Source organism: Salmo trutta, chromosome 35, assembly GCF_901001165.1.
Source record: "Salmo trutta chromosome 35, fSalTru1.1, whole genome shotgun sequence".
Classification (NCBI taxonomy): domain Eukaryota; kingdom Metazoa; phylum Chordata; class Actinopteri; order Salmoniformes; family Salmonidae; genus Salmo; species Salmo trutta.
Window position 1 is genome coordinate 14,260,665 of NC_042991.1, and position 24,627 is coordinate 14,285,291.

At 44.5% G+C, this 24,627-nt stretch overlaps 1 protein-coding gene across 2 annotated transcripts in view; it reads right to left on the reverse strand.

Annotated features, from left to right (window-relative positions):
- Positions 1-243: 243 nt before the first annotated feature.
- Positions 244-24,627, reverse strand: part of syne2a (spectrin repeat containing, nuclear envelope 2a) — a 258,178-nt gene continuing 233,794 nt past the window's right edge. For both annotated transcript variants that reach the window (XM_029733409.1, XM_029733408.1), the window contains 16 exons: positions 16,607-16,769; positions 15,892-16,085; positions 14,719-14,869; positions 14,104-14,286; positions 13,623-13,760; positions 13,013-13,204; positions 12,536-12,827; positions 12,203-12,274; positions 9,589-9,731; positions 8,372-8,498; positions 8,040-8,242; positions 7,190-7,390; positions 6,453-6,581; positions 4,367-4,561; positions 3,188-3,333; positions 244-2,561 (listed from right to left, as the gene is read on the reverse strand). In XM_029733409.1, coding sequence (XP_029589269.1) covers positions 2,351-2,561; positions 3,188-3,333; positions 4,367-4,561; positions 6,453-6,581; positions 7,190-7,390; positions 8,040-8,242; positions 8,372-8,498; positions 9,589-9,731; positions 12,203-12,274; positions 12,536-12,827; positions 13,013-13,204; positions 13,623-13,760; positions 14,104-14,286; positions 14,719-14,869; positions 15,892-16,085; positions 16,607-16,769 — 2,740 coding nt within the window. In that variant the 3' untranslated portion in view covers positions 244-2,350. The remainder of the gene's footprint in view (positions 2,562-3,187; positions 3,334-4,366; positions 4,562-6,452; positions 6,582-7,189; positions 7,391-8,039; positions 8,243-8,371; positions 8,499-9,588; positions 9,732-12,202; positions 12,275-12,535; positions 12,828-13,012; positions 13,205-13,622; positions 13,761-14,103; positions 14,287-14,718; positions 14,870-15,891; positions 16,086-16,606; positions 16,770-24,627) is intronic.

Here is a 24,627-nt window from a genome sequence, read left to right on the forward strand (position 1 = left end):
ACAAATTAACAAAATACAAAAATAGTTTTTGTGTAGTGTATTTCTTTAAACAGTCTCCATTCTATCCTGTTATTGATATTTCTCTTTAGTATGTAGCACCAGGGGATCAGTAGCCTATGTGTATTGTTCTAAAGTGATCTAGGAAGTAAATTCAGAGATGGTGTGTGTGTGTGTGTGTGCATCCTTAGCATCAAGCTAGACAATTACCATCTTCAACAGTCTCCACAGAATACGCCCTTGGAGTTTTTGTTCAGTAAGACAAACAATGTTTATTGCCAGAGAAAAGGGGCATACATATACAGTTCATTGTTTGAGAGCCTAAATAAGAATTTGTTTTAGCACACCATTCTCTTTAGGGCTTAAGTGTCCTACTCAACTGTACTTTATGCAGCCATGGAAATGTCTTTTCGCAACAATGATTACTGAATTCATTTTATTTATTTTTTTAAAGAGATTTCTACTTTTAGAAGTTTAAATGGAAACTGCTATCATTTATTTCTGCACCAATTTATAACAGTGTCTTGTTACTACTGGTATCTACCCTACAGTGTGCCAATGTCTCATTATTGTGAAAAAAATACTCTTCCGCTCTTCAAATTCTCCCCCTTACAAACTATTCAGTTTGACAGATGTGCTCTTGATTGGTTACACAGTATCGATGTGTGGAAAAGTGGCTCCATATTTCAAGGGACCGCAATATAGGTGAGGACAAAAGTAAAGACGTACAGTTTAACATGTCTTCCTATAAAAAAACAATCTGGTGTCAAAATGGCGCCCATTCATGTTGGCTACCTCAATATACACTTTGATATTATATGATTTAACTGATACGAATGCTTGCGCTGGTTCAGAGGTGAAGAACATCAAAATGATATTATTTGGAAATAATACAGTGCACATAATTCATACACACTGACCCAGGTCTCCAGACTAAAATGTTTCCCAGGTGTTTCACTGGCGCCACTAACTTCTTCAGCTGGTGATAACACCCCCCCCCCCCAATACAATTTGCAGGGTCACACAATAAAATAAATTTCAGTCATCTTATAAAGTCATTCACAATGCATTATTAAGAAGTGTAAGGGACTACTGAAATTGTTTTCAATAAACAAGTTATTACTTCTAACATGTCCAAGCAGGATTGCATGATTTAAAAATATTTTGGTATGCAACCTAATCCAGTGGGGTGACAATTAGGCTATTTTTGTTTTATTTTACTGTCAAAATAGGGCTCCAGAATTCCAGATTTTTTGTTAAATAGAGATGAATTTGGCTTTATCGTTATGTGCACTAATATTATATATAGGCCCAGTTTAATTGGTACTATTTCACCACCGGAGGAAGTGGAAACGCCAAAACACATTAGCTAGATCGCTAACTCGAAATATAACACCTACTGCTAGTAGCCATGTATTAATCTAACAGTAAATGTAATGTCCTAAAAAAAACTGCAATGAGGTTTACTGCACTTGCAATGCAAAATTTCACACTCTCCGTATTTCAAAGCCATATCAGATAATTATAAAACAGTGTGCTTTGTGCTCAATAATGATCGTTGAGAAAAAAATTATACCTACAGAATGCTGAGACTAGTTCCAAAGTGTTGTTTTTAAAATGTTACACAATAACGAGGGGGGAGAAAGAGTGTGAGAGACTCGCTCATTACAGCAGCCGGTCCCAGCGAAACAGGCAGGCACAGCGGCAGGGCAGACACATTTATTACAGGAATCATGAGGATAATGCACTTTACTCTTTAACAAATTAATTGGTTTTATCCGCCCCAAAAAATTGAACGTTTTGATTGAGGCGACCAGGTAGAATGTGCAGCTCGCACCAGTGCGACCAATTAAACATTTCACTCGCACAGCCAAGTCAAAGGGTCGCAAAATTTGATCATTTCAATAGTAGATGCTTACAGAAGGCATTTTTGAATGAGTGCAGGTGACATTATTCTGAAAGAGCATCAATATAAAGCTGTTGTGGACTGGATAGGTCCTACAACAGACTGCTACTTCAATACATAGCTTGAAGGGCAAATCATTAGGATAGAAATCTTTACAAGCAGAACACAACCTCACAAAAACAAGTCTCCTTTGAAATACAGTACTTGCTAGTGACGTTAGCGGCAAGAGTTCCAAATGGGTGGATCACATCAATTATTTGATAGAAATTGAACATCGGTATGGCTTTTTTTAAGGGAATAAATTAATTATAAATTCAAATCTATAAATATAGATATTTAAAATACAATTTTGGGACCGTAACAATGTCCTCTCTCCAGCTCTTAAGCAGAGAGTATCGATGGGTTAGCTTTGGAAGCAGGCCACACATGTCAGTGTGTGTGTTTGTATCAGGTGGGTGGTGGGCCATTGGTGTAACGCAGCATGGGGTAGAAGGAGCGGGCAAAGTTGTTGGACAGTGTGCAGCTGTGGTCGTTCTCAGCCAGGGGCACCAGGCAGGCCAGCACTAGGACCAGGAGGAGGAGGAGGTGTAGGGGGAAGGCGGCTCGCAGCACGCGGTAGAAGAAGGAGCGAGGTGGGTTTGGGTCCCTCTTCTCCCCCCTGGAGGTCCAAGACAAGGGACGAAGAACAGTACTTAGGCAAATCATCAGTTAAAACATACAGGAATCCTCCACAGACGACCTCCATAGACTTCCATAGACCATAACAACTGTTTCGGGAAGAAGTTTTCCCCAGGTACATATCTAGGAATTGTTTCCCCTCACCCAATCCTAACCTTAACTATTAGTGGGGGAAATGCAAATCTCACCAAAGATCAGTGTCTAGGGGCAACTTCAGCCTCCACCATAAAAATTCTTGAGAGACCACTCTTTTTTTATCATTACATCAAAGCAGGAATTCATTCAAAGGCGCGTTGCAGCGCTGCCCACTACATTACCGAGAAAGCGCCTTTTAAAGGCAATTAACACTTGAGCCAACATTCATGAATGGGATCTCTGAACATGGGGGAAAGAGCTTTTTAAAGGCACATTGTCGGTAGTGCAGTGTGCAGCACTGCAGTGCGCCATCGATTGGATTCCAGCCCAAGCTTCTATAATTATCTCAACATGAACAATTTCTATGTTTACATTTTCTGTTATATACTGTATATTCTATTTGCACTGCGTGATTACCCATTGTAATAAAGCATTTTTGAACTGAAGAAGTTTAAACTATCTGGTCCGTACCTTCTGCCAGCTGAGGTTGGTGTGGTATTGGTGCCCTCCTCTTGACTGGCATTAGACGGGGACTGGCTGCCCTCCGCCTGCCCTCTGCCCTCACTTTCAACTGCAGCTTGAGCTGCAGCCGGACCTGCAGATAGAGTCCCACAGTCCTGCAGCAAGGGCAGTAAACACGTCAGGTTGTTCATTTGAATGGTTTGATAATTAAATAAAAGTCTCACACTCCTGGTTCTGTTGCAATACAGTTAATAAATACCAACGTTTTGACAGCTTAACTGCTTTAATCAGGGTTTCATTGGGCTCATTTGGATGGAGCAGGGTGCCAGCAACACGGTCGTGTTCATTAGGCACCAAATGTAAGAAAACAGACTGAAACAAGGAGGGACTACCTGGATTTGTCTATTAGGAAACGCTCATTTTCGTTTTCCGTTGCAAAATGTCTTAAATCAATTTCCATTGCGTGCCCTAATGAACACGACTCAGGAACGTGGGTTGTGTCAAATTTGTTTTAAGACATCTTTGCAGTGTAAACCCGAAAACTTGCGTTTCTTGCTGTATCTTTAAGACCACATAGACTCCCCGTTTCAGTCTGTTTTCTTATGTTTCTTCTTAAATGTGTTTCCAATTCTGTCTGGTAAACAATGTTCTTTGTGCATTTCTAGAACATTGTCAATATGTCTTTTCTCAATCCGTTCCTGGGGCACCTCCAGAAGGGGCATAGTTTTGTTCTAGCCAAGAACTAATACACCCGGTGCAACGAATCAATGGCTTGGTGATTGTTGGGCTAGATAAAAAATGTGCACCACCTTGTGGAGGTCCCTGGTGATTGGGATTGCATAATCCTCTCTGTCTAACGCGTCGGACACCGGGGAGTGCATTGTTGGGGTCAATTCAATTTCAAGTCATTCAAATCAGGAACGTAAACAGACAAAGTTTTGAGTTTACTTCCTGAGCTGTCTATATTGGAATGGAATCAACCACAAACGCTAGCAAAGTTTGTGGGGAAGGTTTAAATTCAATTCGATTGAAGTTAGTCAGTTGAGGAAGTAAACTGAAAGTCCAATTTCAAGCCTTGAAAAAAGTACTTTTATTTTAAATGATCTCAATAAACCAAAAAGGAGAAGCAATTATTTTTCAAAAGTTTTCAATTTTAAATTCAAATCATTTGTGGTGGGGTCTCCTTACCAGGCGCTCCTGCACGACGCTGAGGTCGTGGGCCACCTGGCGGAGCAACGTCCGCAGTTTGTTGGCTGTCACGTGGAGCTTCTCCCGAGCCTCTACGCTCTCCTCCCCCCCCCCCTCCGCTGGCTGCAGCTGGCTCCACAGCCCCTGGAGCGAGCCCACCTGGCTCTGTCTCGCCCGCAACTCATTCTGCAGGCCCTGGAAAAAAGGACACATACACGCAGATGCATGCAGACAGACAGACAGACAGACAGACAGACAGACAGACAGACAGACAGACAGACAGACAGACAGACAGACAGACAGACAGACAGACAGACAGACATCAGTCGAAGGGGAGCTTCCGAACCCGTGGAAAATTATCAATGTAAAAACTAATTGGCCAAACCATTGATAAGGGAATGTGCCACATTTATACTGAGTATACTAAACATTACTATTGAGTTGCAACCCCCCCCCCCCCCCTCCCCTCAAAACAGCCTCAGTTCATCGGGGCATTGATTCTACAAGGTGTTGAAAGTGTTCCACAGGGATGCTAGCCCATGTTGACTCCAATGCTTCCCACAGTTGTGTCATGTTGGCTGGATGTCCTTTGGGTGGTGGACCATTCTTTATACAAATGGGAAACTGTTGAGCATGAATAACCCTGCAGCATTGCAGTTCCTGACACAAATCGGTGCGCCTGGCACCTACTACCATATCCTGTTCAAAGGCACTGAAATGTTTTGTCTTGCTCATTCACCCTCTGAATGGCACACATACACAATTCATGTCTCAAGGCTTAAAAATCCTTCTTTAACCTGTCTCCTCCCCTCCTCCTTCATCTACACTGATTGAAGTGGATTTAACAAGTGATATTATATATATATATATATATATATATATATATATATAGGGATCATAGCTTTGACATGGATGATTTTTTTTTTAAATGGTTTAGTCATTTAGCAGACACTCTTATCCAGAGCAACTTACAAGAGTAATTACGGTTAAGCGCCTTGCTCAAGGGCACATCAACAGAGCCTTGTTGGCTCTGGGATTCAAACCAGAAACCTTTCAGTTACTGGTCTACCGCTCTAACCACTAGGCTACCTGCCATCCATCTGCTCAGCCTACTCAGTGTATATTGCACTATTCGTCAGAACTTTCCGTTTCCCCCTTCTCTCTCTCAAGTCATGTGTACTCCCTCCATTTTTCTCCCTCTATCCCCATAATTTTTCCCTTATTAAGTTCCCTTAACATGCTGACCAGATGGACACGTCGATTGCGCGAGCGTCGCAAAATAAATTTAGAAATCCATGTTATTCAATTATTGCACCCACACTGCTCGCCAACGAGTGTCTGCGATGCCAATGGCTAAAATAGAACTCCTTTCTATTTCTGACACAGATCGCGCTGAAAGTCCTGTCTCTCCCATCTCCTCATTGGTTTATAGAAGCAGGTACCCACGTGCCATCTCCTCATTGGTTATACCCACGTGGGTGATTGAAAGACAAACTGTTTTGCCGGTTGTTGTGGTAATACTATGAAAGTTTAGATGCCAATCACCATATAAGTTCAAAGATGAAAAAGCCTGGAAGGAGGAGAGATGACTAGAAACGATTCGGTTGGCCGCTTTATGTGTGGATTAATTGTCGGAGTAGAGGACGTTGTGCATTTCAGGTAAAATAACAACTCAATGTTTATATCCCAGGACAAATTAGCTAGCAAGTGCAAGCTAACTAGCTAAATTGCCATACATTTTTAATGCTTTTCGACCTGTCCCCAAATGAATGTCATTGGTTCAGAGTTGGTTTTGATATTTTAACCTGCGTGTCGTGATCACGTTTGGTGTAGGGGGACAAAATACATTTATGCACGATAGCACACAATGGCGCACGCGCGCAGCCGGTTTGGGTTCCGTGTTACTCTAACCACCCAAACCATCATCACCCCTTTTCTCTCCTAAACCACCCCCTTCCCACTCCCATTGCCTCTACCACAACACACCCCCTTTCTCTTCCCTCTCCCTCCTCCCCCCTTATCCATCCTCCCCGTTCTCCCTCCTCCAGCATTCTTCCTTCCTCTATCCCTCTCCCCTCTCTCTCACAGTGAGTGTGTTGCGATGCTCCAACAGCGTGCCTGGCGGTGTGTCCGGGTGGTGGATGTCGACAGCGTAGCGCCTGCTCTCGGCGTGGGCCAGCCACAGCAGCAGGGAGTGCAGCGTCTCGTGGAACTCCTGTCGTGGGTTAGAGGAGAAAGGTCAGAGGTCAGGGACCTCAGGTCAGTGCATAGTAAGTAACCCTTGGACAACTAATCCTGTCCAAGCCAGAACCGCCCATAAGGGCATGAACCCATCTCTTGATTCTGTATTGTGAGGCAGCTTGAACTACAAGTACACCCCATGGATAGGACGGTAGGTCACCGCTTTGGACATCATAATAATTGTATTTTCTGCAGAGACACTCAAGAGACGTCAGATGACCTTAGATAGGGTAAGGATCTATTTTTCTGGATGCTAAAAAGACATGCCAAAAATATCATTTTCCAATCAGCATCCAACCAGACATCACAGAAGACATCAGAATGACTTAATTGCTACCAGTTTTACCAGCTGGGCAGGTTGGACATTTTTTTCTGGCCCAGCAAAACCACGCCTGATGAAGGGCAAGGGTTGTTGAATCAGGTGTGCTTTTGCTGGGCTAGAACAAATATGTGCAACCTTGAGGAGGTATACCCCCAGGAACCAAAATTGAGAAACAATTTACTCCCAGTGTGCAAAACTGCTTGACAAGATGTCATTTCAAACAGTTTTGCCCACTGTCCTGTAACTGTATAGTAACTGACCTGACAGCGCATGACAGTGGTACGCAGACTGTCCTGCCACTCCTCCAGGCCAGTGCAGGCCAGCATCCAGCCCTGGTTCATACTAGCCAGGCCCTCCCCTAGCTCCCGGGCCTCCGGACCGTCACTCCCCCCCAACTCGCAACTGCCCAGGTTAAGCGACAGCATGACGGCCTTGTAGTGTGCAAATACCTTCTGCATCTCCTGGAGTGAGAGAGAGCGAGAGTGAGAGAGAACGCGCAATGTATAGTGTCGATAATTACTGTACCATCTAAACCGCTGAGAAAAATCTTTTCAATTACCAAAAATATAGTATTTTCAGCTTTGAAGCTGGTGTACAAAATCAAAAGTAAAAGAAGCAAAAACTAAACTTAAGAAGGGGAAGCATAGAAATAGCGCACATAGTATGGATCTATCAGACTTGCTTTCAATAAGAATGACAAATCTATAACTCACATTTGGTCGGGCCACGCACAAAGCTACATACTGGGCCTTTAAAGGGACAGGTAAAGGGGCAATCTGACTTAAACAACAAAGCAGATTGCCCCTTTAAAAAGACGATTAAAGGGATAGTTGACACCAAAATGTACATTTGTCCAATGTTTTTAAACCTCAAAAGTGGCTCTCTTGAGATAAGTCCACGTCCCAGGCCAGCTATCTGTGGTGTAGATCCAGCTATTACCCTATTATGCCTCAATCCAAAATGAATGGAAAAGATGAGCACTGTTTGTAGTTCATTTCCTTACCTTGAATGGAAAAGACAAGCAATGTATGGTTTCCATATTCAAAAAGCCTTAGTCCCAGCTGTCCTAAAATGGACACCGTAGTACAGTATAATATTCAGAAGCCTTACCTTGAGTTGTTTGACCCTTGCCTCCATGTCTTGGATGCTGGTGGGGGTCTCGGGAACCTGCACTCTCTCCAGCTCTGACGTTACCCACCCCAGCCAGGAAGTGATGTCACGCAGGTCAGAGGTCAACTGGCAAGGCTCCCGCTGGCCAGACAGCAGGTTGCTCCTGGCCTGAGCCTGCAGCAGCTCCCAGCGCTCGATCACCCCTGAGAACACACATACGCCCACCGGCACACACATTTGTAACATACATTTATTAGAGTATCGCAAATATTGCATGACGGCAGGTAAGAATGTTTACATGTTTCCTCGCCCAATATGTGTGCGTCCAGTACCTGATTGTTTGTCAGCGGTCGTCAGGCCAGTGAGGCCCTGTTCCTCGGGCTGCTCCTCATCATCCAGGATCAGGGAGACCCTCTTGACACTTTTGATGCTACCACTGCACTCTGACATCAGACGCACCTGTAACGCAGACACACACTGTTACAGCATGTAACACACACCAATGCGCATGCATGCACACAACGACGAGACAGCCTACAGAGAGGAGGTAGGCACTCTGACGGTGTGGTGCCAGGTAAACAACCTCTCCCTCAATGTCAGCAAAGCAAAGGAGCTGATTGTGGACTTCAGGAGGAACCAGGCTGGGCACGCCCCCATCCTCATCAACGGGGCCGCAGTGGAGATGGTCAAAAACTTCCAGTTTCTCTGTGTTACACATCTCCGGTGAGCTGAAATGGTCAAACCATGGTGAAGAAGGCACGACAGTGACTCTTCAACCTCAGGAGGCTGAAGAAAGGTCTGTTCCCAAGGGCCCTTGTTCTATGGGAGCACCATCGAGAGCATACCATCGAGCTGCATCACAGCTTGGTGACTCCACCGCCGCTGACCGCAAGGCACGACAGAGGGTGGTACGCTCAGCCCAACGCACCATTGGGGGCACACTGCCTCCCCCACTCAACGGAAAATTACCCTGCTCACACCCCAATGGACATTTATATTTATCATTGTCACAGTTCTAAACTGTGTATTATTAATATTACATGTTTTATTGTTTCATTCACACATGCACTGTTGGAGCTCGGCGCTGAGGAATTTCACTGTATATTGCAAATACATCTGTGACCCTGTGCAGGTGACTAAATAAAAAATATAATTTAATCTAATCACACACGCAAACACTAGGTGTAGCCAGAGGGGGGCAGCAGAGCAGATTTCTGTAGGAGTAAGGGGAAGTTGCCCCTAAATGCTAATCATTGCCTGGTTCCTCTCTAGGTTTCTTCCTAGGTTTTTGGCCTTTCTAGGGAGTTTTTCCTAGGGAGTTTTTCCTAGCCACCGTGCTTCTTTCACATGCATTGCTTGCTGTTTGGGGTTTTAGGCTGGGTTTCTGTACAGCACTTTGAGATATCAGCTGATGTACGAAGGGCTATATAAATACATTTGATTTGATTTGATTTAGCATTTTCCCCACTAATGGGCGTGGTTAGGATTGGGGAGGGGAAGCTGATCCTTGACCTATACCTAGGATACATTTCAGCCCGGAGCGACTTACGTAGCCTTGTTTGAAGGGAGTGCTAGTGTGTGTAGGTGAGGGGTCCAGGCCGTCAGGAGAGTCCAGGTGGAGGGACTTCCTGTCCGGGTCGCCTGGTGAGCGCCAACTTGGAGATTCGGGTATGGCCATGGATCTGAGTGGAACTGAGAGGACCGCACACACAAACAGGCATGCACGTACACGCACATGTACAGACACATGCATATGCAGGCACGCACGCACGCACGCACGCACGCACGCACACACACACACACACACACACACACACACACACACACACACACACACACACACACACACACACACACACACACACACCTCGTTAGAGCCTGAGTTTACATTGAAAACACAATAATGACCACATTTTCCCTGCAGACCATTCTACTCCCAATGGGCATAGATGTAATTTCAACGACTAGTTTTGATTTACATGAGTTGTCAATGAATGTGAATTATATGTGAAATCAACAAAAAATGTCACCATGTCATTAGATTTAGGTTTAAAGTTGGGTTTAAAAAATAATTTTTGCCAATCCAATCAGTTTCCCCATGTTGATTCAACGTTATCACATTGACTGTTTGTTGTTGAAATGACATTTAAACAACGATTCAACCAGTTTTTGCCCAGTGGGCTTGCTCTGGTTACAAAGGAGATTTTCTGCCACCCAAATAATAACGCCATACAAGTATAAATCAAGCAGTGAAAGAAACCATGTTCAGTGTGTTGCATCTTTATTCCCATGCAGTATTTCAGGTGGTAGACAGTAGCAAAGGAAGGTTATGGCACAGCAGTGGGGTGAATTAGTGTAGTTGGATCTGGCAACACAGATGGGAGTGGTTTCACTGTATCTGGCAACCCTAATTTGACGCTTAAAGCCTATTTACTATGCAGACAAGTCTCTAACTGAGGCGTAAGTAAAGGTAAGTAGCCTTGCCCGAGCCAGAACGGCCCATGGGGCAGGAACCTATCTTCAGTTTCTGTAGCTTGATGTAGTTTGATGTACAAGTACATCCCCTGATTTAACCAACCACATGTTTTTATTGGTATACAACTGTGATTGATCCCTTGAAATGTATAAAAAAAAAAGACTCATTCTGTTTTACTTCTGTAAAAACCCTGACGAAGGCCAAAAGCCATAACACATTGCAATAAAAATGCTTTTTTATTTAACTCCATTGTCATTCAGGTGTTGCTGAATCACCTCTCTACTTCAAATACATCCCCTGGACAGGATGCTAGTCTGTCACAGGGCCTTACCCCCAATCTATCTCCTTAAGACCAGGCACCACAAGCTAATCCTTTTAATCATATCACAATCAACTTTTATCAGTTGAATATTTTTATTTTTTTGTATTACTATTTTCTGAAATATATTATTACAATATACAAATGAGGCGATTTATTATTAAATAGTGCATATTTGCATACAACGCAAATACATTTTTTCTGGACACTGGATTAAGTCAGCCTAAATATTTTAGTTTCATTTTGTTAAGACACTCCAGGACCGGACTTTGTGGATAAATACTTTTTTAATCTTTCTATCTGTAAAATACTATAGACATTTAAAAGCATTTTTCCAAATAAAATGTTAACTAGAATAAAACATTTACGGCATATGAACAATTCCCTCTGGGCAAGTCCGGAGAATATATCCAAGGATAACCACACACAATTTTGATATGGTGAAGCAGATGCTTCTGACGCTGAGAAAATGAGTTGGTGTGTGGGAAGAGTCTGACTTTTGGGAAATTGCAGTTAAAGACAAGTACACTGAATTAAGACTACCAAATGCCAAAAGCCTATTTAGACCCAATCACCATCTCTTCAAAGTAAGTTACTAAATGTAGTCCAGTTTGTAACATTTTCTATGAAATGGACTTTGAAATGATGTGTAATCCAATGTAGTGAACTTTGAAATGATTGATGTATGTTCATTTTAAAGTCGTTCAAATTCATAAAAATGTTGATGGTAGTATGATAAACTAAAGAAAATATACATTTTCATCAAGTTTTTTAAATGTTTATGTTTACTCTGTAAAAAGACTAATGTTAATGGACCAAAATACCCCAAAAATCTCAAAATTGATAGGTAGATGCATTTCAGCATGTGGTGCCTGGCCTTAATGCTGAGTGTCCTGCAGAGACACATCGGGTTCCATTTTTTGAGTCTTGGGTATGACTCGATCAGGGATTGAACCCCCAACCTTCAAATCGAATTAAAAAAACAACGCTGTGGCTTGGCTGGTCTAGCTGTAATGCTGCAGCCTCTGGCACACTTGTCGGCATACGTTTGAATTCGGCCTACTGCTCTTTGACACAACTCCCCGTCATCCTCTCTCTCTATATATGTTAAATGAAATCAGAAAATATACATTTAAAAAAATGTATGCTGAGCTAAGATGTAGCCTAGTTAAATTGTTAGTGAGCTTTAGCTCTTTTGTGAGCGGTGATCACACTTTATTGTGAGGACTGCTTTAAGAGTGTACTTTAGCAGTTTTGCGTGAGGTTATGTGAGGTTGCGTGAGGCATGCCCCAAGCCTAGCAGTACCCGCTTGTATATAGCCACCCAATGGCATCAGCATGGAAGAGGAAGACCATAGTGGTGCCTACCAGAGGGATCAGCTCCCAGTGAGAGAGCCGTGGCTTTGACAAAGTCCTCTGGACTCTCTGTAACCTCCACCTCTGGAGAAGAGTAGAAGAGGGCCAAGTTGAGTGTGTGTGTGTGTGTGTGTGTGTGTGTGTGTGTGTGTGTGTGTGTGTGTGTGTGTGTGTGTGTGTGTGTGTGCGTGTGACTGTCACTGTGGCTGTGTGTGTACATGAATATACTGTACTCATAAATACCACAGCATTGTTGAATACTCATTACTGATTGTAAGACAGAGACACACACACACACACACACACTTAGTTGTCGTCAGAGAGGAAAAATGAACACTATTTTACCTGACAGGGTACTGTAGTAGGTCCCCTCTTCCTTCTCAACCTCCTCCTCATCCTCGTGGGACGAAGATCCTCCTACATCTCCCGTGTGGTCCCACTCCAGAGGGATGGAGTCACACACGCTCACGGGTGTCTCCCGGCCCGAACACTCCAGGGGAGGGGCCAACAGGTGGGTGGATGTGGCAGGGGCGCTCCCCTGACTCTGGCTCCGCCCCAGCCAGGAACGGCCAATCAGCTCACAGCTCCCCTCCAGGGGCTTGTCCCCGCTGAAGAGCTCCGGTTCCTCCTTCAACACCTGGAGAGGAGGAGAGGAGATTGTGTCAGGAGCTAGTGGAAGCAGATCACCCTGCCATACACTTCCTGGCAGTAGGAGTACAACTCTTGTGTGTGTGTGTGTCTCTCTCTTTTTGTTGGGGTGTGTTTCTCTCTTTTTTGTGTGTGTGCCTGTACATCTGTGTGTGTGTGTCCACACATACTAACCGGTGGCTGCGAGAGGCGCTGGTGGAAGCGGACCACCCTACCAAACACCTCCTGACAGTAGGAGTGTAGCTCCTCTAGCTCGTCCTCGATGAGAGCGGCGTCCAGCGGAGAGCTCCTCTGGATCAGGCCCTCACCGAACACAATCAGCCTGTCGATGCGCTCCGTGTTGAGGGTGATCTCCCTCTGGAAGGACTGGAGGGGAGAGGGTCAGTTTGGCATTTTCCCCACTAATAGTTGTGGTTGGGATTGGGGGAGGGGAAGCTGATCCTAAATCTGTACCTATGGCTGGGAAACTTCACCCCGGAGCTAGAAAGGAGGGGAGAATGTGAGTGTTTGGTTGACTGTGTGCATGAGTGACTGTGTCAAAGCTGGCCATGGATGTGTGTGTGACATGTGTGCTCTCCTGCGTCTGAGTGAGTTACTGTGGGAATCGGAGTTCACATGTGCAAGCGTGTGTGCAAGACAGTGACTGTGTGAATGCGCAATCCTCAATGTGTGTGTGTGTGTGTGTGTGTCCACTAGTGAATATGTGTTCCTGAGCTTGTGCATGTAATCCCTCTGTCTACCCCACCTTCCCCCAATCCCACCAATTCCCCCCTGCCCCCCTTACGTTGAGCTGCTTCATCTTGTGCTGCGTGTCTGTCTCAGAAAAGTGCTCCACGTTGGTGAGCTGCAGGTCCATCTCTGTCAGCCACACCAGCAGGCTCTCCCTGGTCCCCTCAAACTCCTCTCTCTGCCCCGTAAAATGCTGCAGTGGGGAAGGGGAAAAGAGAACGTGAGTTTTTGTCTGTAAGAAGTGCTTGATAGTGTGCAGACCTAGAGTCAAGGTGCAGCTAAAATTCAAGATTCACATGGGGGGTGGAAAACAGTCACAGATCTGGCTCTTGATGTAAAAAAAAGTCAAAAAAAAATGCCAAGATGGCCAAAAGATGGCCAAGTCCCTTAAAAATAGGAAAAGCAAAAAGTCAATGATTTCTAAAGCTCTGATAGACAGTAAGGCCGATGTGTAAGCTAACTAAAGTAACACTGGCAAGCGCAGTGTGCATATTTTTATTTTCTTCAAAAGAATCCCAGCATTCCTTCCTTATCACCTTTAGCCTGCGCAAGATGGCCGCCGTCCTCCTGTGCAGTGCATCCCAGCGGCAGTTGCCCTCATGGACCATAATCTTGATGCGGCTGGCGCCGTCGGTGCGGTTCTCCCGGGCCAGCCTGCGGTACTGGTTGTTGACCAGCTCCAGCTGGGTCACATGCTCCTGCACCTGCCTCTGGAAGCCCTGCGTAGGGTGGGGAGGGCAAGAGGGAGGGAGGGGATGTATGGTGCAAGGGGGAAGGTGTAGAGGGTATTCCGAGAGGGAGGGAGGGAGAATGAAAGGAAGCGAGGGAGGAAGATGAGGGAAGATAAAACGAAGGATGGAGGGAAGGAGGAGGGCGAGAGGGGTGTTAATAACATTGATTGATGAACATTGGCAAAAGGATATGATTAAACCAACCATCCAGTAACCGAGCCATTAATTAGTTAATAGAATACAAATGAAAATCTCAGACAGTGTATGTCCGCAATGACACCCTATTCCCTGCAATTTGCACTACTTTTGATCAGAGCATTGGGTAAAAGTAGTGCACTATGTAGGGAATAGGGTGCCATTTGGGAGGCAGAAGTGAGCTTCACTGTCAGTTCCTATAGGATCCTGACCCCCAAAACTGACCTCAAACTTCTTGAGCTCCTCCTTGGCGACTGTGTACGGAACGTTGTCAGAGTTGGGGTTGGCTGCCGTGCGTTCGGCCACCTTGAGCCAGTCCTCAAAGCGCGAGTAGTCATCCAGAAACTTACACCACAGCCTCCAGGTCTCCTCGATCCTATCATAGGGAAACATCAGTGTAGGGTAAAGACGCTAATCTTTGGTCAGATTTGCATTCCCCTCACTAATGGGCAAAGGAAAGATTCACCCATGTTGAATGTTATATTGTTTGCGTGCATCTCTGAGCGATGTTCTATCAATTCCCTGGGTGATTTTATGTTTTCATGTGTATCTGAGCTATTGCCGTTCGAGCAGGCGGAAATTTGTCAGGTATGACTAGCACTGCGATTAAGCCGCTCTCACCACACTGAAAGTTAAAAGGAATATGACTAAGATCTCAAAAACGTCTATCATACATGTCAGATTTCAATACTAGCTGATGCCATAACACGGGAGGTTGTCTTCTCACTAATAAGCAATTGATACTATTTTTGCGATATTCCTACTTTGAGAAATGTATAATTTAGGGTCCACCACATTTCTCCTATTTGTCTGCCTCTTCAGTCCAGGGTGCAGTGCATGGTGCCGCTGCGAGACACATCGATCTGCAGGTTGAACATGGTGAGATTGTAGCTAACTATCTACTTCACACGCTGATATTGAATTCAGTCTTATTGTGAGTCACTACGTTTGCTAGTTAGCCAGACAGAGCTGCCACAGATTTTCACAACAATTTTCACATGTTGCTACCAACCTTATTATAACAACAAAATTAAACATTCGTTAACAACATATATTGTTCTCACATATTAGTGTTATTTAACACTTTCAATTATAGGAATTAGTGGTTTTGGGTGGATATTTCCTTTAAGGTTAGGACAAGGGAAGGGGAAGATGATCTTAACCCAGATGAAACTTCACTCTGGACCACGAAACATCACCATCCAAGTGACCCAGAAACTTCATTCATCCCTTTTGGAAACACTTTGTATAAGCCACCTGTTTGGTAATGCATTATATATTATTGGGGGGATTGATTGATTTTGTGTGTGTGTGTGTGTGTGTGTGTGTGTGTGTGTGTGTGTGTGTGTGTGTGTGTGTGTGTGTGTGTGTACACATATGAGGGTGTGTGTGTCCTACCTGAGCCTCCTCTCCAGGGACATGGCACAGATGGCCCTCCAGCGCTGGTCTAGACTGCAGGTGGTCTGCTGGATGGAATCATTCTCGCCGTCGCCGCCACCACCACACGCATCCTGGTCGTGCAGCAGGATGTCGCACAGCCTCAAGACGGATGACACGCCCTCCGTGTGCTGCTCGATGTCCCTCTGCAGCTCCTGTGGATGGAAACAAGGACAACCTTAGCGTAATGTAATGTGGACAGACAGACGGACAACGTTGGACACGGCTATTGACAAGGCTATGCATTGGATGGTTGTTTGTTCAATGGGGTAATATGTTTGTATCTATCGCCATCTATTCAAATAACTAAAATAAAATGAAATAAATACAGATATTACAGATATGGTCATTTTAGCTGACAAAATTCAAAGGGAATTACAATCTATATCTGAGTAATATGTTTTTGGCCCAGCACCAGTGGGAAATTTGTGATGTGCATATTACACAAAAACACCTTTGTGTAACCCGTCTTTTTCAATCTGTATTTATTCAGGTAAATCACTTCATAATATTTGCTATGACAACCTGGGTTGTGTTCAAGGGAAAACATTATAAAGCGTTAAACAGGTACTCCCTCCCTGTTCATTTGGTGCCTAATGAACAGGACCCTGGCACCCACATGCTAAACTGACCCAAGATCAGTGTCTAGGGGCAACTGCACCCTACTACCACCCACCTGCTGTTGGGCGAGCCGTCTCTGGATCTCCTCATGGTGACACACGTTGTAGGTGACGGGCCTAGCCAGCTGCGTCTCGATGCGGGACAGCCATGATCGCAGGTTGCTCATGTTCTTGTCCAGCTGCTGCACCATACCCAGGGTCTCCTTCAGCTTCCTCACCCTGCACACACACACGCCCGCCCACCCAGACACACAAAGGGAAGAGAGTCAGAGCAATACTACATATCTGATAATTAACTGCACCCAACATGTCTACTTTCAATTGTTTGATTGAGTCTTTCTGGAGTGTCAGGTGGACAGGGTTTGTACTTTTGGAACCATTCAACTACCAAGTTGAAGTGTTTATTCAAGTTCATGAAGTGTTTATTCTTCACAAGTGCCCACAATTTAGTTTAGTTTATTAGGATCCTCATTAGCTACTGCACATGCAGCAGCTACTCATCCTGGGGTCCACATAAAACGTACAAATACATGATTTTATTAGGATCTCTTTTAGTCTTCATTTGGACTAATCTTCCAAGAGTCCTTAAACATTAAAATACAATTTATAATACGATCACATTTTCATATATAACACACTGTTACAAACAAACATAATACACTGACATATTGACCAGATAAATACTCTAACCGTCTGAAAAGATAGATTGATTCCTTCATCTACCATAGTCACGCACAACCTTCCTGTAACGAGTGCGCTGAGAGTCGGGAAGCAAGTACAGGGAGTGAGTGTTAATAAATAAATTAACAAAACAAGAACCACAAACAGCGCACCGACATAAAACAGGAACAATAACACCTGAGGAAAGAAGGGGAGTGACAGATATAGGGGAGATGATCAAGGAGGTGATGGAGTCCAGTTGAGTGTCATGAGGCACTGGTGCGCTTGACGATGGTGACAGGTGTGCGGGATAATCAACATCCTGATGACCTAGATGCCGGAGAGGGAGTACACGTGACAGGACCCCCTCCCCGACGCACGGCTTCAGCTGCAGGACGCTGACAAAGGGGACAAACCCGGGGATCAGGAGCGGACCGGTCACACCTGCTGAAGCGCGGGAACCTGTCGAGCCGGCTGAAGCGCGGGAACCTGTCGAGCCGGCTGGGGCGCGGGAACCTGTCGAGCCGGCTGGGGCGCGGGAACCTGTCGAGCCGGCTGGGGCGCGGGAACCTGTCGAGCCGGCTGGGGCGCGGGAACCTGTCGAGCCGGCTGGGGCGCGGGAACCTGTCGAGCCGGCTGGGGCGCGGGAACCTGTCGAGCCGGCTGGGGCGCGGGAACCTGTCGAGCCGGCTGAAGCGCGGGAACCTGTCGAGCCGGCTGGGGCGCGGGAACCTGTCGAGCCGGCTGGGGCGCGGGAACCTGTCGAGCCGGCTGGGGCGCGGGAACCTGTCGAGCCGGCTGGGGCGCGGGAACCTGTCGAGCCGGCTGGGGCGCGGGAGCCTGGCAATCCGGCTGAGGCAGGGGAGCCTGGCGATCCGGCTGAGGCAGGGGAGCCTGGCGATCTGGCTGAGGCATGAAAGCCCGACGAGCCAGCTGAGGCAGGGGACCCTGGCGATCCGGCTGAGGCATGGAAGCTCGACGAGCCGGCTGAGGCAGGGGAGCCTGGCGATCCAGCTGAGGCAGGGGTGCCTGGTGATCCAGCTGAGGCATGAGAGCCCGACTAGCCGGTGGAAGCAGGGGAGCCTGGCGATCCGGCGGAGGCATGACAGCTGACGAGCCGGCCGAGGCATGAGAGCCTGATGAGCCGGCGGAGGCATGAAAGCCCAACGAGCCGGCTGAGGCATGAGAGCCTGTAGCGGCTCCCAGACCTGACGGCATTTACACTGACACACAAAAAAAAAAAAACACTCCCTGATGCTTCCCTTAGGTGAGGTGTTATTCTGTAACGAGTGTGCTGAGAGTCGGGAAGCAAGTACAGGGACATGAAACAGGAACAATAACACCTGAGGAAAGAAGGGGAGTGACAGATATAGGGAAGATAATCACGGAGGTGATGGAGTCCAGGTGAGTGTCATGAGGCATTGGTGCGCTTAACGATGGTGACAGGTGTGCGGGATAATCAGCAGCCTGAAGACCTAGACGCCGGAGAGGGAGTACACATGACACTTCCAATGTATTATATTTAAATGGTTCTAAAGTATTGTTTGAATTTATATATCGAAAGGTTTCTGGTTTGCTCTGATAAATTATTATATTTCTTTATTGTGCTAAATAAAAATGTTATTTTGCTTATTTCTCTTTTCTGTCTGGATAACACATAGATGGTAGACAATCTATTCCTAGTATTTACTGAATGTCTGTCTCTTACCAACTGAATACTGTTGTGAATAGAGTGTGGCCATTTTAAATGGTGTAGATTGTGAAATAAAATAAGCATTTTTTTTTTCAATTATCTTGTTGATTGATGACCAACCAAGAGCATTGACCATGACTACAACAGAATAACCATATCTCTACCTTAAAACAATCCTTGCTGCTTTGTTCTGTGCAATCTGCAGCCTCCTAATTTCACTTGCTGTTGCATTTCCGCAGTCCACAGAACAGTAGTTCACCTGACTCCCAATTAATGCTTGGGTTGTTTGCTTAAGAATCTTTCTCAATTTGTACTCCCCCCATACTTAATTATATCCCATGCTGTGTTGGCCTTTTCCTGGTGGAACACACCAACATAACCTTGGTATTCAAAACAAGTTTGTTCAGGCAAATATTTCCCAGATATACATGTAGAGCTTGCTGTACCTGTTGAACCGATAGTCTTGCTGTATAAATTGTAGTATAATCTGCAAATATAGTAGTTTGATTTTCAGATAAGGCAGAAGGAAGGTCGTTGGTATACACTACCGGTCAAAAGTTTTAGAACACCTACTCATTCAAGGGTTTTTCTTTATTTTGACTAATTTATACATTGTAGAATAATAATAAAGACATCAAAACTATGAAATAACACATATGGAATCATGTAGTAACCAAAAAAGTGTTGAACAAATCAAAATATATGAGATTCTTCAAAGTAGACACTATTTGCCTTGATGACAGCTTTGCACATGCTTTGCATTCTCTCAACCAGCTTCACCTGGAATGATCAGGCCTACCACTGTTGTGTCATCGGAAAACTTCATGATGGTGTTGGAGTCGCGCCTGGCCGTGCAGTCATAAGTGAACAGGGGGTACAGGAGGGGACTGAGCAAGCACCCCTGAGTTGAGGATCAACGTTGCGGATGTGTTGTTGCCTACCCTTACCACCTGGAGGCGGCCCGTCAGGAAGTCCAGGATCCAATTGCAGAGGGAGGTGTTTAGTCCCAGGGTCCTTAGCTTAGTGATGAGCTTTGAGGGCACTATGGTGCTGAACGCTGAGCTGTAGTCAATGAATAGCATTCTCATATAGGTGTTATTTTTGTCCAGGTGTGAAAGGGCAGTGTGGAGTGCAACAGAGATTGCATCATCTGTAGCCTTTCAAAGCACTTCATGGCTACAGACGTGAGTGCTATGGGTCGGTAGTCACTTAGACAGGTTACCTTAGTGTTCTTGGGCACAGGGACTATGGTGGTCTGCTTGAAACATGTTGGTATTACAGACTCAGACAGGGAGAGGTTGAAAATGTCAGTGAAGACACTTGCCAGTTGGTCAGCGCATGCTCAGAGTACACGTCCTGGTAATCCATCTGGCCCTGTGGCCTTGTGAATGTTGTCCTGTTTAAAGGTCTTACTCACATCGGCTGCGGAGAGCATGATCACACAGTCGTCCGGAACAGCGGATGCTCTCATGCATGTTTCAGTGTTACTTGCCTCGAAGTGAGCATAGAAGTTATTTAGCTCGTATGTTAGGCTTGTGTCACTGGGCAGCTCTCGGCTGTGCTTCGCTTTGTAGTCTGTAATAGTTTGCAAGCCCTGCCACATCCAACGAGCATCGGAGCTGGTGTAGTACGATTCGATCTTAGTCCTGTATTGACGTTTTACCTGTTTGATGGTTCGTCAGAGGGCATAGCGGGATTCTTATAAGCTTCTGGGTTAGAGTCCCACTTCTTGAAATCGGCAGCTCTACCCTTTAGCTCAGTGCGGATATTGCCTGTAATCCATGGCTTCTGGTTAGGGTATGTATGTACAGTCACTGTGGGGATGATGTCATCGATGCACTTATTGAAGAAGTCAGTGACTGATGTGGTGTACTCCTCAATGCCATTGGAAGAATCCCCATATTCCAGTCTGTGCTAGCAAAACAGTCCTGTAGTTTAGCATCTGCTTCATCTGACCACTTTTTTATGACCACATTTTTATTGACCGAGTCACTGGTGCTTCCTGCTTCAATTTTTGCTTGTAAGCAGGAATCAGGAGGATAGAATTATGGTAAGATTTGCCAAATGGAGGGCGAGGGAGAGCTTTGTACGTGTCTCTGTGTGTGGAGTAAAGGTGGTCTACAGTTTTTTCCCCTCTGGTTGCACATTTAACATGTTGATAGAAATGAGGTAAAACTGATTTGTTTCCCTGCATTAAAGTCCCCGGCCACTAGGAGCGCCGCCTCTGGATGAGCATTTTCCTGTTTGCTTATGGTGGTATACAGTGCAGTCTTAGTGCCAGCATCGGTCTGTGGTGGTATGTCGACAGCAACGAAAAATACAGATGAAAACTCTCTAGGTAGATAGTGTGGTCTACAGCTTATCATGAGATACTCTACCTCAGGCGAGCAAAACATCGAGACTTCCTTAGATATCGTGCACCAGCTGTTGTTTATAAATATACATAGACCCCCACCCCTTGTCTTACCAGAGGCTGCTGTTCTATCCTGCCGATAGTATATAACCCGCCAGCTGTATGTTATTAATGTCATCATTCAGCCACGACTCAGTGAAACATAAGATATTACAGTTTTTAATGTCCCTTTGGTAGGATATACGTGCTTTTAGTTCGTCCCATTTATTTTCCAGCAATTGTACGTAAAGTACGGATGGTAAAGGCAGACGAGCCACTCATCGCCTGATCCTCACAAGGCACCCAGATCTCCTTCCGTGAAATCTCCATCTTTTTCTCCTGCAAATGATGGGGATGGGGGCCTATTCGAGTGTTTGGAATAAATCCCTCTCCTCCGACTCATTAAAGAAAAATTATTCATCCAATTCAAGGTGAGTAATCGCTGTCCAGAAGCTATTTTCGGTCATAAGAGACGGTAGCAGCAACATTATGTACAAAATAAGTTACAAACAATGTGAAAAAAAATAGCACAGTTGGTTAAGAGCCAATAAAACGGCAGCCATCCTCTCCGGCGCCATTATTTAAAGAGTCCAACAGTACCTTTCAGCACCGTGTTCTCTTTCGTTAGATCATCAATCTGATATTGGTTGAATTCTATACTGGCACATAATGCCTTTGGGTGATGGACCATTCTTGATACACAGAGGAAACTGTTAAGTGTGAAAAAAAGGCAACTGCCCTGAGGGATACCGCTGTGTACATATCTGATGTTAGAGAAGCTTCCATTGAAGAACAGTCTCTGAGTTCTATTTGATATGTAACTCTCCAACCATGTGATGGCAGGTGATTTAAAGTCATAACAAGCAAGTTTTTTCAATAACAAATTATGATCAATAACATCAAAGGCTGCACTGAAAACTAACAATACAGCTCCAACTATCATCTTATTATACATTTATTTTAGCCAATCATCAGTCATCGGAGTCAGTGCAGTACAAGTTGAGTGTCCTTCCCTCTATGCATGCTGAAAGTCAGTAGTTAACTTGTTCTTAAATTATACATTTTTTAATAGCATTGTATACTATACACTCCTATAGCCACTACTACCATAGTCTGAGTACCAGTCTCTTTACATTCCACTCCCTGTCATTGCCGAAAGGCCAGTATTTTTTCAATCTCAATGTTCAATATGTGCTGGATTTAAGGCGGAGTTGCTCAATGGTTGTTGGAAATAAGATAAATATTTTCCATGACAACATGTGGAGCCTCAAACACAGAACTGGAAACATTTAGCTGTTAGCTCGGCAAGTTGTTGTATTTTGAGGCTTAAAATCTAAACTAAGACTTTTTGTGGTTGGAATTGCAGTATGTAGCTATTTAGTTGGGGAATTTAGACGTGAGCTTTCTCATCAAGATCATAAATGATAGAACGTTCATATTTGAAGACAGCAGAAAGGCCAGTCTCTTTGGCACATGATATAGAGTACAGGGAGTGGATTAGTTAAAGAGACTCGTACCCAGGCTACCCTGCACCCCCCCACTTTTTTCCCAGGTGTCCACAGGCCCTTCAACGGTCACCATGGAAACTGGGCAACACAGAACACAGAAAATGTTGCCATGACTACATTTGATTACAAAAAGCTGCTCTTTAGAGAAAAATAGCAGTGTGCAGGTTGGATCCTTCTGCTAACCCCCTGGTAGAACTCAATACTGTCTTCTACTTGAGGGAAGAGGGAGAGTTTTCGATAATAGTGAAAGTGAGTGTGTCTGTTTGTCTGTCTGTCTGGGTGTGTGTGCATGCATTTAAGTGTTTGTGTGTACGTGCACCATGTGTGCCATTTATCTTTGCTTTAAGAGAAAGTCAATATTCAGTATCTCATAAATGAACTAACAAAAATGTTACGTCTATAACGTGGCTTTCTCATTCCATATATAGCAGAAAATACTCAGAAATGCTACATATATACTAAATTAGGTCTCCAGACAAACATTTTCCCCCTGGTGGCATCAGGCAATGATTTGGTAGCAACCCCCAATTGTTTTTGTTGCAGCGTCACACAATAGAATACATTTTAGTCATAATTTGATAAAGTCATTCACAATGCTTTATTAACCTCTAGGGGCTAGGGGGCAGTATTTTCACGGCCGGATGAAAAACGTACCCAATTTAAACAGGTTACTGCTCTGGCCCAGAAAATAGAATATGCATATTATTAGTAGAGTTGAATAGAAAACACACTGAAGTTTCTAAAACTGTTCGAATGGTGTCTGTGAGTATAACAGAACTCATATGGCAGGCAAAAAAACGGAGAAAAATTGAATCAGGAAGTGGGAGAATTTAGAAATGTCGTTTTTGTTTTGAATCCCTTGGAAAACTACAGTGACATAGGATTTACGTTACACCTCCTAACTCTTCCATTGGCTGTCAACAATCTTTATGAACTGGTTTCAACCGTCATCTGTTACCGGGCAGATCATTTTGGCTCAGTCAATCATTGGCCAGTCTGAGGAGAGGTGTCTTATGATGCGCGTGTACGTGACGTCATCGGTTTTATATTTTTCTTCTGGGATGAATAGCTATTGCCCGGTTCTAAAATTATCGCAATTTTACGTAAAAAAATACCCTAAAGGATTGATTGTAAACATCGTTTGACGTGTTTCTACAAACAGTAATGGAACTTTTGAACATTTCGTCTATGGATTTGCATCCACGCCACATGGCATTGTAAAGTGTTCTGGATGGGTCAACAAAACTGACATATTTGGACATAAATGATGGACTTTGCAGAACAAATGAACATTTCTTGTGGAAGTGGGTGCCCATCTGAGTGCATTCCGCCGAAGATCAGCAAAGTAAATATTTCGAACATATTGTTAGAGATTTGTCGACGCCGTGGTTGTAGGCTAACTGTATAGCTTAGCATTGAAGGCTAAGTTCTGTACTCAGAATATTGAACAATGTGCTTTTTCCGTAACGTTATTTTGAAATCTGACAAAGTGGTTGTATAAAGGAGTAGTTTATCTCTAATTCTTTAAATAATTGTTGTACTTTTTTTCAACGTTTATGAGTTCTTTCGTAAATTAAATGTGCCTATTCACCGAAAGTTATGGGGAGTAAACATTTTCTGAACGTCACGCGCCAATGTAAAAATTGGGTTTTTGGATATAAATATAAACTTGATCGAACAAAAAAATGCATGTATTGTCTAACATGATGTCCTAGGAGTGTCATCTGATGAAGATTGTCAAAGGTAAGTGCTTCATTTTAGCTGTATATCTGGTTTTGTGATGGCTATCGTGCTTGGAAAATTGCTTCTTTTTTTTGCTGAGGT